Source organism: Bos indicus, chromosome 6 (assembly GCF_029378745.1).
Source record: "Bos indicus isolate NIAB-ARS_2022 breed Sahiwal x Tharparkar chromosome 6, NIAB-ARS_B.indTharparkar_mat_pri_1.0, whole genome shotgun sequence".
Classification (NCBI taxonomy): Eukaryota; Metazoa; Chordata; class Mammalia; order Artiodactyla; family Bovidae; genus Bos; species Bos indicus.
In genome coordinates, this window is record NC_091765.1 from 88921306 (window position 1) to 88939513 (window position 18208).

The 18208-nt window shown below is 35.7% G+C and overlaps 1 protein-coding gene across 13 annotated transcripts in view; it reads right to left on the reverse strand.

The window, feature by feature from the left end:
• Positions 1–18208, reverse strand: part of ANKRD17 (ankyrin repeat domain 17) — a 167180-nt gene that overhangs the window by 73337 nt on the left and 75635 nt on the right. For all 13 annotated transcript variants that reach the window (XM_070791564.1, XM_070791571.1, XM_070791566.1 and 10 more), the window contains 7 exons: positions 17149–17302; positions 12119–12275; positions 7346–7493; positions 6939–7086; positions 5544–5777; positions 2719–2813; positions 554–791 (listed from right to left, as the gene is read on the reverse strand). In XM_070791564.1, coding sequence (XP_070647665.1) covers positions 554–791; positions 2719–2813; positions 5544–5777; positions 6939–7086; positions 7346–7493; positions 12119–12275; positions 17149–17302 — 1174 coding nt within the window. The remainder of the gene's footprint in view (positions 1–553; positions 792–2718; positions 2814–5543; positions 5778–6938; positions 7087–7345; positions 7494–12118; positions 12276–17148; positions 17303–18208) is intronic.

Here is an 18208-nt window from a genome sequence, read left to right on the forward strand (position 1 = left end):
CACCCCTGGGATTTTCCAGGCAAGAACACTGGAGTAGGTTGCCATTTCCTTCTCCAATACATGAAAGTGAAAAGTCAAAGTGAAGTTGCTCAGTCGTGCCCGACTCTTAGTGACCCCATGGACTGCAGCCTACCAGGCTCCTCCGTCCATGGGATTTTCCAGGCAAGAGTACTGGAGTGGGGTGCCATTGCCTGCTCCGTCTTAACTGGCACTATATGACAAAAATGTCCTAAAAGCTTTATACATATCTATAAACTCACAATACTACTAGAGATGATAATTTTTAAGGCACAGAAAGAAATATATAACCTATAACCCTACCCCACCCCCAGTTTTCTGTTTTTATTCACACAGCACACAAAGGCTCTGAAAGCTCTTAAATATTAAAATAGCACAGTATGGGAGTTATTTTCAGAGCAAATACTTTAGCACCCCATTATGAATCTACTGAAAGAAAAAATAAGGAAAGATAAAATAATTAAATTCAACTTTATAAATTATCATCTTACATGTTACACATTTATGCCTTAGTATCTTGATTGGTATTGGTTACCTTGGCCTAAAAGTAAAGCCACCATTTCTTCATGTCCTTCACGAGCGGCTTCCATCAGTGGTGTATAGCCTTCATCATTGACTTCTTCCAGGCTAGCTCCCCTTTCAATAAGTAAAGCTGCAAGTTCCACGTGCCCACCACATGCAGCCAAGGTCAACGGCGATTCAAATGAATCAGCAGGCATGTTCACTTGGGCACCACTGTCAAGAAGCAACCTAGCTACTTCAACATGGCCATCCTGATTACAATGTAATTAAAAAAGTGAATCAGCAACATTTTAAAAAATCGTTAAAAATACTTCTCAGCTGCTATACAATGAAGTTCACTGATATCAATTCAAATAAGAATTAATAAATCTACATTTAAGAGTTGAATAAGCAAGCTGACCTATTTCTATTCCTTCAGTATTTATTGTAGTGGTAAACAGAGACTGAGGATATAAAATATGTAGAAAAATGCTTCCAATCAAAAAACTTATTTACCAACAGGAAAAAAACACAGTTAAGTACACAAAACAAGAGATTACTGTGAGATAACATTAATACTGAATAGTATAAGTTTAAATGCTAAAAGGATAAAGTTTAGAAAGGGGAAAGTAGGATTTTCATAGGAATCTTAAGGACAAGCAAATTTCTGATTAGGTAGAAAAAGAAAAATGCAATACTTTTTAGAGTGGGGGAATTCAGCATGATGTATTAGTGAAAGGGGAACACAGTATGTACATGGTACTTCCTTTGTTGTTCACAATCAAATGCCAGTGAAAATTAAGAAAAAGAAGTTCTCACTTAATATCTCTGTTTCCTTTATCGGTATCCCTTTCCCACAGCTTTCCTCCCTTTCCCACACTGTTGGCAACTCCACGGCTCACTTTTCCATTCTTTCTTTTTTTGATATACTTTTTCCTTCTTCATCACCTCACAGATATTTCACCTTCTTTCGAACATGTCATGCCCATTGTTACCTTGGTACTTGCCATACTACACAACTTTAATGGTTTTATGACTATTTTACTTATTGGCTGTTACCATGCTGTTCCTTTAAGCTCAGACTTTTCTTCCTCCATAAGCAGTCAACTCTTACATTTCCTTCAAAGTCCAGTTTAAAATCTCAGTCTCATAGCAAGTCTCTAAACCTATGGCCTCTACTAATATCTTTCATTTGCTTATAACATTTAATTCCATTGCATGAAGAGTAGGTCCACAGACTATTTCATTTTAATTATTTAATCTACACATAAGTTGTTTCTCTAGTGGGGGTGGCAAAACTGTTTTAAGTTCCTTATAATGGGGATATTACTGAGCATTTTACACACATTTTGTCATTTAATCCTCAAAACAACCCTAGAGAAGGATATTATCCTCATTTTAACAGGTGGGGAACTCTAAACCCTCCAAGAAAACCTGTTTGTTCAAAAGAATGATTTAACACTGGTATGGCAATAAGAAAAACAAAAATGGCTTAAATGGCTACTTAATATTTTTTAAATTACTAATTAAAATTTAACATCATTTCAATAATCATTCTCTGAAGGGAATTTGAGACAAGAAACCAAATTAATTTGGGGTCATTCTATCTTTGGTATGTTTTCTCATAAATCTCTCTATAAAGTTATTATGATACATTTCTGTGCCACAAGTCATAGACTGAAATACAAAAGTTTAAGAGTACTATTCTTACACATTCTCAAGAACAAACTAAAGTTCTTCAAAAAGGGAATTCGGGGTTGAGAAAAGACTATGACAGAGGAAGAATTATGTAATACAAACAATATTCTAATCTCAAATTTTTCATAGATTTTAAATTGTGGGTTTGATGAACATGTTTACTTTGTATTATGTACATACTCTTGTGGATTATGATCTCATCTTTAACATTCTTGATCAATCTGTCAGAAAGTCATTTTTGCACCAATTATATAAAACCAGTATAGTTATGTGAGACCAAGAAAATGAAGGTTGTGCTACAAAGCTTCAGAAAGCACTCTGATAAAAGCTAATGTTGTTCAACTGGCTCTGAAAACGACTGATAACTCAGATAGCTAAGGTTCTGATCATGGTAAGTCATGATAAATAGAATCTTTGAACCCAGGGAAATGGCACCCATTATCCACTGGCTCTGTCTCTATCTAATATATAAATTTTAAGTATGTATTTCACCAATCTTACCATGCAAGCCTCCATTAAAGCAGTGTGCATTTCATCTGTTTTATGCTCTTGATCTGCGCCTGCTTCCAAAAGAAATCGCACCATCTCTAGATGTCCTAAACCAAAAGTTTATAAGATTACTTAAAAATATTTTATTAGTCCAAAAAAGTAAAGTTATATTTTGAAAACTTGTATTTAACTTACAGTAATAAATATATCAGCAGAATACTAAAATCAGCTACAAGCCATCCTTGACGGCCCAACACAAATTATACAAGTAATCTGTGCTGTTCTACTCCTTACCCTTTTGCCCCAGAAAATGCTGTTACTAGAATCCTCGCTGCAGGTGAACAAGGTTGGCACTAAAATGCAGCACCTGGAATATCCCCTCCACAACCTTGTTAAGCCCAGGCATGTCACAGTTATTTATACTATAGACTAAATTAGCTTTTGTGAACTGCAGCCTGGGATGAAAAATCACCAATGAAGTTATTTTTATGAGGCAATGAGCTTTAAGTTTCAATAACAAACTCACAGATGTTTTAGGAACAAGCTGTATGTAAGTTGGAAACTGCATATATAAAAATACCCTTTAAACAACACCATTTATATTTATCCATTTAGATATTAACATATATAGACACATACATATATATTCACATAGTTTCAAATAAACCATAAACTTCAATTCACATAATGATTACCTTATGAGTAGTTACAAGGATTACCGATTATATTTTTAAAAGGACTTCAGATACCATGTAAGAAACAATAGAAAAGTTACTAATTTTTTCCCCAACTGTATCTGGAATGAGCTTCAGTCAATTCTCAATCAACTGGGAATGGAGGGAAGGACTGGATAGCGGAATCATAGTTAAAACTAAATTAACTTTGGTGAGTAAGTGTTGTATATGCCATACCTTGTTTTTGCTAACAAATTTTATTTCCTTCTTCTCTGTCATTCTCCCTTCCCAAAGTCCACACCAATGTTTAGTCCTGGCCTGAATTCTATCCCTTCCCCATCTCCTCCATGTCAATGGAGGTATCCTAGGAGACCTCACGAGAAATAGAGCAAAGTTAAGAGTGTGCACAGATCCCTGGAAGTAGTAGAAATGTTCTCCCGGAGCTCCGTTCTTTATCCAGTTTCTTTAATAAAAGCCTGCAAGCCCTAACCTCAGCAGGATGGGGCTATAAGCAAAGCAGAGAGGGAAGAGTAGTTATATATAACCCCATCTCAGTGCTCACTGGCCAGGTGGCTTTCAGTGATAAAATGGAGCCAGTTTTGCTTTCAAACTATTTGTGAAAAGGTGAGAGAAAGCCACCCAATCAGCCTGCCCTAGAGGCTGTCCCAAGGCTTAATTCCTCTCCTCACAATGAAGATCAACCTCTGCTTAACTACCAAACAGAAGTAGAGAACTAAGAGACCTCAGCTGGGCTTCCTAAGCACCCTTCATCTGAATTATCTGTAACACCAGATAATCAAAAGTCCTTGGGAGCCTATTTTAACATTTAACTTAAATTTTAGTCATTTATTTGTATAAGGATTATTTTAGCCATGTTTTTAACTGAAATTATTCCTAAAGACCTAACAAAACTTTGGCTGCTCTGAAATAGAAAAACAACATTGGGGCCAACACCAGAGTGAGGGAATCAAAGTCCTGGGTGCAAAATTTAAGGAGACATTCACTCAAAAGCTCGGAGAAGGCGATGGCACCCCACTCCAGTACTCTTGCCTGGAAAATCCCACAGACGGAGGAGCCTGGTAGGCTGCAGTCCATGGGGTCACGAAGAGTCGGACACAACCGAGTGACTTCCCTTTCACTCAAAAGCTAGTGGATATGAAGCTTCAGCCACTCAGAGTGAGTGCTTCCTTAAATTTTGTATTTTGCCTTTCAAGAGCTTTTTCTTGATGCTTCTGGGTCAAAAATGTATCACTTATTTTATGATAGAAACAAGACACAGCTGCAGATGGTAGAAAACATTGAATTGAATGGCTAGGCACATATAATATTTCATGAGATTTTCTTTTTGAAAAGTTTCTTCATTTATAGACAGTTATCTGTCATAAAGGTTGATTCTGAAAAATATATGGCTCTGTGGCTATCATTTTAGAATCCAGAATCTAAATCATAAGCTAGCTGAAAATTAAATATTTATTCAGACAATTATCTTCACCCCCAAAATAAGATACTTTACTGTTATCGACATTTTCAGGTTGACTGATGTCACTTAGAAGACTATGTTACTAACCTCTTTGTACAACTATATCTGGGCAGGTAGATTCAATTTCAACCAGCTCTTCCTTTATTACACGTGTTGATGATACTCTAAAAAATTGTTCTTTTGAATACAAACTGCCTCCACATCACTTTTAATTTTTTTGCATATATCCTCCCTTTCTTTTCCATTTTTCTCCTTCTTCATGAGAAACAGCTTACATACCTTCTTGTTAATAAATCGTTTTGATTTCCACTGTGTTTACTTTAAATTTACAGCCTAAATACGTCTGAATTCAATAGGATACTTTTGTGTAAACCAGTGAAAACACAAGCATAAACATTAAAAAGTACAATGCATATTAAAATTATGTTTCTGATAAAAACTGGGTCAATTACTATTTTTCATTGACAATATTTATAATATTGAATATTTTTAAAATTATATAAACTCCACATACTAAAAACTTTTAACCTCTGAAATACTTTAAACACTTTTATTTATAACATACTACATACTATTACCATCTTTTATTTTTTAAGTGAATAACCATACTACATGAACTGTCATTTCATGAGTTTAAAAACTTCATTAAAAAAAAAAAAAACAAACAGTTTTTTTTACTGTACCTTTGTAACAAGCTAATGTAAGGGCACTCTCTTTAAATTCATTGGAATGCGTATTAATGCCAGCCCCATTTTCTAGCAGCAATCTGGCTACTTCCACATGTCCAGCACTTCCAGCTTCCATAAGAGGAGTATGACCATTTTCATTATGGTCCTCAATACTAGCACCGGATTCCAAGAGCACCTTTACAACATCTACATACCCTCCAGCACAAGCATATGTAAGTGCTGTATTGCCTATTTTAAGGAAGAAAAATAGACATTCAGATAAAATAGCAAAATAAAACAGGTTTATTTAGTATCAAAGAGAAAACTGACATAGGAGACTATAAAACTTTAATAAATTTAGCCATTACACTTATACATATAATTCTTTTCTTTATTACATTTTATCTTACTGAAACCAACTCCCTATTTTTTCCATTTCAAAATCAGGGTTAAACACATGAGGAAAATCATATACACTTATCACAACTGTAGGGTTATAAAAGAACTGAGCAATTCTGAAACAAACTTTTCTCATGAGAAAAAAGTCACATTCATTCTAACTTTAAATCTGAGAAATGTTTCCCAAAGTGTATTTGTTCTTTAGATTGCAATTATTCATCGTATATAGATATACCTCATACTGGTCCTTTTAATCACACATTGCTTTTACTACAACTTTAAACATCAATTAACTGGTAGTCAAAGTTAAAATAATTTCAAAAACATTCCCTCTTAATGATAAAAATTTCCCATGTTAAGAGGGGGTAAAAAACTTAACTTCTGGGTAAAATAAGGATTCCTAAAACCTCCTCAAATCAGAACCTATACAGACCTTTAAAATTATTTAAAATATTTAATAAATTTGAAAATCTTGCATGAAGGAAATGCACAAAATATATTTTCATATATTTTAGAGCTTGTATACAAATTCATCTATGCCCAAGTTTGAAAGAAAAAAAAAATTGATTTAGATTAACATTCTGTCTCTTGTGGAGCATAATGCCTTTGTTTTCCTCTAGGCCACAATTTAATAGCACTAGACAATGACAGACCTACCTTCTGCTCCATATCCTTCTTGTTCTTCTCCCTATCTTCCCTTCCCTTCTTCCCTGATAAATAGAAAACCTGTGTTTGGGAGGTGTAGCCTATACTTCTTTACTTCTAAGAAAATGGTCCGTCTAACCCAGTCAGTGTTTAATATAAAAGAACCAAGGCCAAGATAGCCCTCATACATAAAACAGGAGATATTTCATTCAAAACACATTGTATATACTTTAAGCCTAATGCACAGATGTACACAAATCTACAGTATTGATAACTGCAAAAGCATCACTAATGAGCACTTTCATCTGAATTAATTACTAATAGAGGGTGTTAAGATTTAAATACTGAAAAAGAGGTATGCAAAACCTGTTGAAGACTGTGCATTGACATCAGCTTTATGAGCTAGCAGCAACTTCACAATTTTGACATGTCCTCCATTAGCAGCAGCCATTAAGGGTGTAATGTCACCTTTGATCCCCCTATCTTCCACATTCGCATGCATTGCCAACAAAACCTTACAAAAGAAAAAGTTGAAAGGATATTAGAAAATTATGTATTCATCAAAATTTCTTGAACATACATTTACATTAACACCTACCTGGTCATATTACAGAAAAAAGCCAATAAACAAAAATTATATCTAACAAAACTATTTCTTGAAATGAGCCTGATGGTTGATTTCATTTTATTTCCTTAATACACAGGCCAAATTTTGACAAAACAAGCAAAACAAAACAAAAAAAACCTGTGAGCTTTATTTTGATGATACAAACCTGTGCAAGCTCATAATATCCAGCAGAACAAGCTAAACAAAGAAGGCTCTCCCCTTCCTCGGTATGTTCATTTACACTTCGCCCTTCAATGAGTAACTTTCGCACAGCATTTACATCTCCTTCTGAACAGGCTTCTGCCAAACTGCGGCTATTAGGAGAAGAATAGTACGATATCAGGATGTAAGAAAATAAAAAATTGCCTGGCATTAAGTATTGATTTTTGAAGTTAATCTGGACAGTAGCACTAAATAAGAATGATTATTTCAATATGACTCATAACAAAAAGAAAATAAAATGATTCAGTTCACTGAGTGGAGTGGGTAGCCATTCCCTTCTCCATGGGATCTTCCCAACCCAGGGAGTGAACCCAGGTCTCCCTCATTGCAGGCAGATTCTTTAACGTCTGAGCCACCAGGGAAGCCTGAGTTTTTAAAATCTACATATAAAAGTCACTCAATTAAAATTATTAACATTATAAACTGTTTTTCGTCATGTAGCTGAAAGACAGTCTTATTTACTATTTGTAGGAAAAAAAAAAACAACCCAAAGTTTAAAACATAAAATTGTATAGAAGATCACATGAAGAAAAATTTGAGTTATAAGTATAGTTCTGTTTGCAAAGCTCAGCCCCTAGAAAAATTTTATAAAATTTAATGAAATGGATAAAACTTTCACTAATTATAAAGGCCTATCTGGGTTCTACAATTAAGTAAAAGGAAATGAGACAAGAAAGTTTTGAGCATATACTTTGGACTAATCTAGAAATAACTATGGTGCTGGAGAAGACTCTTGAGAGTCCCTTGAACTGCAAGATCAAACCAGTCAAATCTAAAAAAAACCAGTCCCAAATATTCATTGGAAGGACTGATGCTGAAGCTGAAGTTCCAATACTTTGGCTACCTGATGCGAAGAGCCAACTTACTGGAAAAGACCCTGATGCAGGGAAAATTTGAAGGCAGGAGGAGAAGGGGATGACAGAGGATGAGATGGTTGGCTGGCATCACCGACTTAATGGACACGAGTTTGAGCGAGCTCCGGGAGTTGGTGATAGACAGGGAAGCCTGGATGCTGCAGTCCATGGGGACGCAAAGAGTCAGACATGAATGAGTGACTGAACTGAACTGATAAATAACTGATAAGCAGATTCTTTTTTTTTCGAAGTATTTACTTATACCACCACATTTTGGGGAAGTATGAAAAACACGCAGGTAAGGCAAAGGCTTAATTCAAGCAAAAAGAAGAGTCAAAGAAGTGGTAGAACAACAGAAAATTAGACTGAAAGTGTAAGTTTTTGCCCTGTAAATCGCCCATAAGAATTTCAATTATGGACATTTCTAAAGATTCTTTCACTTATAGATAAAATTCATTCTTAGCAAAACACTAAATCCAAGTCTCAATTAATATTCTTTTTATTTAAAATAAACCTCAATTCTTACAGCTTCTTATTAAAACATGGCCCTGACACTTTAGGTACTAAAGGCATCCAAGGATAACCTCTTTTCCATTCCCCTACTACCACTAAAACTCAGTTTCAACATCATCCTTGGTCATGATTATGGTAAAGTCTCCTAAGCAGTCTCCCTGCTTTTACCCCTGCTCTCCTCCAGGCTTTTCAATGATGGTACCAGAGAGATCTTGTTTAAAAAGGGAAGTCGATCATGTGACTCCTCTGCTCAGAATCCTCCACCAGCCTCTAACCTTACTCAGAGTAAAAGTTAAATTCTTATCCTGTCCAGTGGGAGGATCTCATACTCCTTTTACTTCTCTGGTTTCATCACCTACTATCCTCACTCTTACTCTTTCTACTTTAGCCAAGTTGGATTTCATGTTTTTCATTAAACATGCTAGTTCGGCTGCAAGGCCAAGATTTATGTATCTGCTATCCCCCTGACAAGAGAACTTCTTTCAGGCACAGATCATTGCCTTTTCTCCAGGAGATCTTCCCAACGCAGGGACTGAACCCGGGTCTCCCGCGTTGTAGGCAGATGCTTTACCATCTGAGCCACCAGGAAAGTCCCAAATAACTCAATGTTATCTATTTCAAGTCTTTGCTAAAAAACCACCTTCTATGTGAGAATATCCCTGATTACTCTATTAAAAATGCAACATGACCTCCAACCCCAAACACTACCTTAGCACTTTTCCATTCGATGTTTTCTGCCCAAAGTCCCTTGTTAACTGTACTGACCCTTGCCAAAGTGAAAGTCTTAAACAGCACTTAATAAGTTTCTCTTAATCTTGCATTTTACAGGCACTGACAGTCTCTAGACTCAGTGTTCTCTATCACCTTTAAGTAAGTTCAGGACAAATCCCTCCCACATGACATTTCCTGTAAAAAAACACACTCGTTCTTTCTTTGCCCCTCAGGCACACATTCTCCTCTATTTTCCCATTTGAACTTTCACTCCATTTCCTTAGGTGTGTTAGCTTTAAAACAGCCTTTCAGGAACTACTCTAGCAACAGCTGAAGTTCAAAACTTCCAAGCAAAATGTATGTTAAATTTGGCACATGGCTCCACACTTAACTAATGTAAAATCTGGCACATAGCATCACTGCACTCCCCTTGGTTCTCAAACTTTGCTGAACAAATATGACTGTCATAAACATGCTCTACTGTTTTGCTGATCACGTCTAGTACTTTCAATGCCAAAGAATCAATGACTCTTTATTGTTCCTGTTTCCCGTTTGAACTATACTCTCCAAGGTGTTTAAAATCTCTTCTCTTGCCAGTCTCAGAAGGCACTACATTGAAAAACATCTAAAGAATATCAATAATATTGTAGGCTACTAAAACTGAATGGTAACTGAGGAACAGAACCTGAGGTTAACTAGAGTCAATCAATGAGAAGGATGGTAAAATAAATTAATAAAATGAATGAAGAATTAGATGAATGAAGACAGAGTTAAGAGAAACAGCAAATTCACACTCTTGCTAATATTATATAACCTCTCCTTCAGTCTTAAAAATATTATTATACAAAAGACAATTCTCGAATGTTATTTTTTATTCTCTAAATTCATACACAAAAGAATATTCCTATTTCCTCAACTGTTTAAAGGCAATGGCTAAAATGCAGTTGACCCCTGAACAACATGGGGGTGAGGGGTAACCACACTCCACTCAGTTGAAAATCTGCAAATAACTTAACAGTCAGCCATCCATATATGTAGTTCCTCTGTATCTATAGTTCCTCTATATCTATGTTTCTATATCTATATATTCAACCAACCACAGACTGTGCAGCAATACAGTATTTATTATCAAAAAAATCCTGTGCTAGGAGTTCCCTGGTAGTCTATAGGTTAGGATTTGGTAGCCACTGCCGTGGCCCAGGTTTAATTTCTAGTCAGGAAACTGAGATCCCACAAGCTCTGCAGTGCAGCCAAAAAAAGAAAGAAAAAAATAAACCTGTGTACAAATGGACCTGTGCAGTCAGACCTGTGTTGTTCAAGGGTCGACTGTAAACAAAATGGCTTAATGGCTTGTTTTTAATTAAAGGGAAAAAAAGAAGCCTTTGAGGAATCAAGACAGTAACATGTTATTAATGGTTCTTTTCCAGCTGCTTCCCTGGCATTATATTTTTAACTATACTATCCATAATTGTTTTATATACAAGATGACGTGATTTTTTTTTTTATTGCACAACATCATTAGAAAAACTTAATAGGCCAAGTCACAAAATATTTACTGAGTTCTTACTAAATGTGAAGTATTATACAAAAGGAACTACAGGACACAGAAAGGTAACATCCTTGGAACATAATCATATTCAAGTTATAGAAACTACATCTACAAAATTTTTGAACATTCAAAAACAAATAAAAACCATCCCTTCAAAATGGTCAGAACTATGACATGACTTTCACGCATTGGAGAAGGAAATGGCAACCCACTCCAATGTTCTTGCCTGGAGAATCCCAGGGACAGGGGAGCCTGGTGGGCTGCCGTCTATGGGGTCACACACAGTCGGACACGACTGAATGACTTAGCAATAGCAATGACATAAATGGAGAAGGAAATGGCAACCCACTCCAGTATTCTTGCCTGGAGAACCCTATGGACAGAGGAGCCTGGCAGGCTATAGTCCATGGGGTCGCAAGAGTCGGACGTGACTTAGCGACTAAACCACCACCACTACCATACACATGAAGTGGGCTTCCCTGGTGGCTCAGACCATAAAGAAACTGGCTTCAACGTAGATCAGGGTTCGATCCCTGGGTTGGAAAGATCCCCTGGAGAAGGTAATGACAACCCACTCCAGTATTCCTGCCTGGAGAATTTCATGGATAGAAGATCCTGGTGGGCTACAGTTCATGGGATAACAAAGACTGGGACATGACTGAGCAACTTTCACTTTTTTTTTCTCATGCACATGAAGTAGAAAATGGTATGACTAATTAGAAATCATTGACTTCTTTATCAGGAAAACATTAAAAAAAAAAAAGAAAACAAAATCTAAATCAGCAACAGGTCTTTTATAACATATTAGCTATGAAGTCAGTTTTGTAGTCAGACAGATAGGGGTGTTCTGGCTCTGCTGCCTGTTATTTATTTGATCTTGATTAAGTTACTTCTTTTCAGTTTTTCATAAATAAAATGGAAATAAAAATAAAATCTATACCTAGGTTTTTTTTTAGTATAAACAAGGTATCAAATGTAAAGTGGTTATTTAGTACAGTGTCAGGCACAAAAAATATGCTCAGTAAATGTTAGCTTTTTTATTATCTTTAAGAAAATATTTTTATACTGGTCACAGTAGAAATATACTTACTTGTCCGACTGCCCTGCATTTGCTGTGCTTTCAGCTCTCATGCGAGTAAGTGCAGCAGCAGCTTCATCCAACGCACAACTAACAGATGACGTCAACCTCCGAAGCACTTCAGGATCTGCAAAGGCTTTACCATCAGCCGTAGATAATTTGCCTATTCCTATTATATTATTTTCACACCAATTTGGATATACCCAAAAGGAGAAACAAAGCAAAATTCAAGTTACTTAACTATTTATGTTAACTTCCAAATGATATAGTGGACAGATATATATTGCCTGGCTAGAATCTTGGGAAAGCACTGTTCTCCAACTGTCTAATAATCTTACTCCTTTTATGTAGTCCATACATGCTCAACTCTGTGACTCTCTGGTTCTAGAAATGGGTCGCTGGTATATGCTGGAACAACTGGGTATCCATAGAGGTTTGCTATACATTAGAAGAAGAACCTATGTTTAAAGGTTGCCAAATTGCCAAGTGCTATTTAGCCACTTTTATCACCACAAGGAGAAAAAGACTACCCAAAATAAGTTAATATAGAGGAGAGCAGAGAAATACAAAGGAGATATTACTGATAAAGTTTTATTTGATTCACTGATTCTAGCAGTGCCAGAAGCTAGCACCAACCCCATACTTTTGGTATATGGCCACTTTAGCTTAAGAACACTTAGTTGGGCTACTACCACTTGTGACCAAAAAATGGACTGAAAAGACACCACAGGCTACATAAAAGATAACCTACCTGTGAGTATCTATTTGCTTCAAATTACAACTACAACTTAATACACATACCCAAAATCATGTCTAAAAGCATCATGTCTAAAAAAGACATTTAGAATAGCAAATTTTTTTTTTAAGTTTCAAAAACAGAAATGGTTAGTTACCATGTGCATGAGACATAACTTGTTGCTATTCTAGATATTACTATAAAGCAAGCTGATCTCTCTTAGTTACTATTCTAACTCAGCAGTGCTTAATACAGGCCACCCATCAGTGAAGCCTTTCAAGAATTCAGATGTTGAGCTCTCCTATATCTAAAGATATAATTCAGGTAAAAGTGAGGCCTAGGGATCTACATATTTTAAAAACTCTTAAGGAGATGTTGATGTACAGCCAGGATTTAAGAATCTTTGCTCTAACTTGAAGATAAAATATCTAATGTTATAAGGGATATTAAGGAACCCCACTACATAACACATGGTTCATAAACAAAAAGCATTACTGTCATTTGGCAATTTGTTAGAAATGCAGAATCTCAGAACCCAAAATTACCAAATGATAACCTACAATTTTAAAGAAGACCCCTAAATGATTCAAATATAAGTTTTTAAAGAAACTATTTAACTAAGACACAGACCAAAAAGATCTCCCAAATGATGATAATAAACATATTTGAGCAGATTTCTTTTAATAGTGGAAAGACTCAAAAATATCATATAAGTTTGTGTTTGAAGTTTATAAAAGTTTACATGCATTTGCTTTCCTTTCTGAAAAATTCAAGATATGAAATATAACATCTATGGAATAAATCTGGCAAGAAGTCTTTCTGATTTTAGATGTAACAAATGTAAGGAGCAATCAAATTAGTGTCTGTTACAATCAAGATGTACAGAGAATAAAAGCAGTCTTGGTTTGATAAGACAGATACCTACTGTATAATTCCTATTACTAATACCAAAAGCCAGCTATAGTCTAAACCTGCTATAGTAGTATTTAGTCAATAAGACATCTGTGGTTAGTTAAATATCCTAATATTATTAAGATCAAGCTTACAGATGCATTCTCACAGGAGAGAATTAGCCCCAACATTTTAGCCAGCCCTCGCTGGCTATTTAACAACCGTTTGTCAATGACAGCAAAAAAACCGTTAAACAAGAGAATACATCTGGATCAGTAGAAAGTAATTTCCATTTTAAAAAGAAATAACATTGAGAACAAAATATTCTATATTAAATTTTTATGGATTTCTTGTATCTTCATAAGATATCTATTTTATAAAAATAACTAGGAAGTAATCTAAGAAATATATAGCAACCTTTCAAATAAATAATGATTGAAAATTAATCTCACCATTCTGGATTACTGTGATCTTTTTTACTAGTCTTATTCAATTATTAGATATTAATCAGTTGAGATCAAATAAAACATACATGACCAGATTATTTTTTCCAAGTTATGACATTTAATCAACAGAACCATATAACTTCAGAGAAAAGGTGAATTAAAAGATTAGATTTCTTATTTCAAGATTATTTTAAGATAATTATTTCTGCCCTTTTTCTTCTTAGAACTTACTCAGAGGAAAACTAAAATATAACAGGAACTTCATCTTTGATAAAACTAGAAGAAGTTTATAAATCAAAGCTAATATTAATGAATACAAAGTAAAGACGAGATGTAACTGACTTGGCAAAACAAAGTAAGCAGAACAATAGATAATCAAGAGAAATAAGGTGATCGGCCCTGTAGCTATATACAGGTTCCAGGTACAAGGGTAAGGTTTGGGTTGGAAAACAGAGAGACTGGCTGAACTCCTATGAGGAGCATTTAGACATTTAAGACTCCATCCACAAACTGCACAGCAGATGACTGTTCTCTAAATAAACTAAACCAGAAAGACCCTGGGCTAGGACACATCAAGTATAGATGAAGAAAAGATAATACTAAACTGAAAATGAGGATCAGATGAGTATATGCATGATAAACAGTGAGATCCTTGGCCCCCTTTCTACTCTCAGCTCTCAAAACGCTGGCAGCCAGCATTTCTATTTCACTAGACAAAAATGTGTGTGTCACTCAGTCATGTCTGACTCTTGGACTGTAGCCCACCAGACTCCTCCATCCATGGGATTCTCCAGGCAAGAATACAAGAATGGGTTGCCATTCCCTTCTCCAGGGGATCTTCCCGACCCAGGGATCAAACTCAGGTCTCCTGCATTGCAGGCAGATTCTTTACCATCTAAGATACCAGGGAAGCCTAGACAAAAACAGGCAAGAAATTAAACAGCCACAGAGAAAAGACTTAAAGATACTGACATTTGGGGTTTCAAAGAAATGGAGTGGCTTCTGTACAATCATTGGTATACTAGGAATTCTAAAATGTTCCCAAGAATACCCAGCTCTGGTGTACACACTATATATAATCTTTGGGACTGTGAATTTGACAGATTTTTATCCTCATGATTAGCTTCACTGATAGCTCAGCTGGCAAAAAATTCACCTGTAATGCAGGAGACCCCAGTTTGGTTCCTGAATCGGGAAGATCCACTGGAGAAGGGATAGGCTACCCACTCCAGTATTCTTGGATTTCTTTGTGGCTCAGCTGGTAAAGAATCCACCTCCAATGCGGGAGACCTGGGTTCAATCCCTGATTGGGAAGATCCCCTGGAGAAGGGAAAGGCTACCCACTCCGGTATTCTGGCCTGGAGAATTTCATGAACTGTATAGTCCATGGGGTTGCAAAGAGTCAACATGACTGAGCGACTTTCACTTTCACTTTTCCCATGGAATAGCTGACCTGAAGATAACAAGGTTATCTGGGTGGGCCTGACCCTATCAAACATGACCCCAGGAAGAGCAAAGAAATTTCTATAGCTGGTTGGAAAAAGAAGTCAGAGATTCAAAGCACAAGGATTCTACATGCCATGTTGATATGAAGATGAAGGAAATGTGGACAGTCTCAAACAGGTTTGCTATACAAGAGAGCAGTTCCAGTTGACAGTCTGTACAAATATCAAGATTTCAGTCCCACATTTCCAAGGAACTGAATTCCACTACCAACATAAACTTAGAAGTGAATTTTCTTCTATAGCCTACAGATGAGAACTCAGCTTAGCTGATATCTTGATTGTTAGCTACTGTAAAGAAAACGGGAAAAAATGGGAATAAACACAAAGATGAGAAAAACAAAGCAACTATTAGCATTCTATAAAAAGGAATTCCATCTCCAAAGATAGCTCCTTTCAGCTGAAATATACCTTCATGTAGCATCTTTAAACCTGGTTTTGCCTCTTCGGACAAGAGAAAACAAACAGCTCTCTTATATTCAATTCAAGTCTCTTCATCTTCAGGAGAATCATTCCCTGTTACTCTTATGACATATTTTTAAATAATTTCACAATTTTCATTTCCCTCACTTTACAAGGTTTTAAAAACAGTGTATGACGCAAAAAGTGGAAGGAATTATACACAGTCAATTCTTATTATTCATGGTAATTATGTTCTGTAAAATCACTGGGAACACTCAATTAATGAATACTCCTCCAAAGGAAATACAGGGCTAGGTGCCTGAAAGACTCTGGCCTGAGCATCTGCATTAACCAGTCAATAATAAGCTCGTTTCATGTGTGTTTTTAATATATTATACTTGATTCTTTAACACTGAACTCACAGGCAACAGCACTGTAACTTGAGCTGAAAAGGCTTACCTAATACACCTATTTTCTCCACAAGGCACATCACAACCTGCTCACATTTAGAACACTAGAGAGCACTTCAGCATTATACTTGGGAGCCATTTTAAACAGTGAAATTACCAACAAAAGGCACAAAAATGTGGAAAATGTAACCCAAAGTAGATTGTGGAAAGGACACTTGATTATGAGAGCTAACACAAGAAGGCACAGAGCATCATCTCAGCAGAAAACATGCACAAAGAATAAATCAAAAGTTTCACTGTTCTATGCATTTCTATAAAAGACAGAAAGTGCTGTGAGTATTAATATGGGGATATAAATACATTTTATATAGTGGATGAATGTGCAAAAATAGAATTCAAGATGAATATAAACTGACCGTATATGAAGTTTCTGTTTATAAGGTTTACAGTAACCTGTCAATTGGATTCTGGCAATGAAAACGTGCTTTCATGAAATGTTCCATGTAATTCTCCAGAAAGTAATCCTTAACTTTTATCAATAGTCTTATACTAAATATCTAAGATCATACATTTATAATAACTAGAATTTTTAAGAGTCATATGAACTTTGGAAAATTAGGTAGGCTTATTATATATGTAGAGTTTGCAGACTTACCTGCAGCTTCTAGTAAAGCTTCCAGTCTAGCTTGTGTTTCTGGATCTACTGTCCTGAGGTCTGCACCATCAGCAGTACCTGACAAAAGTAACTTGGAAGCCGTTTCCAGCATTGGATTTTCCAAATCATCTTGATCCAAAATGAAAGACTCCACCTAGAAAACAAATACCAAAAATGGAAGGAAGGGAGAAATGAAAGGAGAAAAGGGAAGTGGGAAGAGAAACAAACAGAAGAAAAAGGAAGAAGAGAGAAAAATATTTTAACGTCAGTATCAATGATAAATACAAGGCAATCCTAAATAATTTCAATGGAATATATAAGCCCACAGTTCAAAGTAGAAAATTAAATTTGTAGAATATTTTAAGAAAGTATTATTCATATCATATGTAATCTATTTGTTTTCCTTACTGAAATCATAGGTGTTCGTCTATTTTCATGGGGGAAGGGTAGCGCATGAGGGAGGTTATGATGTTAATACTTAGTTAGACAAGTTTGACTGCAGTAGAAGACTTAAATCAGCTATTCTCAAATCTTTTGTTCTCAGGACACCCTTATACACCTATAAAGTACTGTACTGCTCCCAAAGACTTCCCTTAGGGGTTATATTTACTAATATTTACCAAATTCAAAATCAAACTACAATATCAAAGTGTTAGTTGCTTCAGTCATGTCCAACTTTGTGACTCCATGGACTGTATAGCCTGCCAGGCTACTCTGTCCATGGGATTCTCCAGGCAAGAATACTGGAGTGGGTTGCCATTTCCTTCTCCAGCAATATCAAAAATCACATCATTAATATCACTACTGGTTTCATTACAAAAGTTTTTAAGTACTGCAAAGCTGTGAAGCTCAGGCAAATAAAACTTCCGAAATTCTAATTTGTGCCTGTAAGCTTAATTTTATCACTAATAACAAGTACTGACTGTTTTCCTTAAAGTGATAGGCTCACTTCGATCAGTTTTGAGAACATCTGCCAAATGTCTTAAGTTTGATAGACACAGTGTGTCTGTCAGCAGTAGTGCTTTATGTGTACGTCCCATTTTATCACATAATAACATTA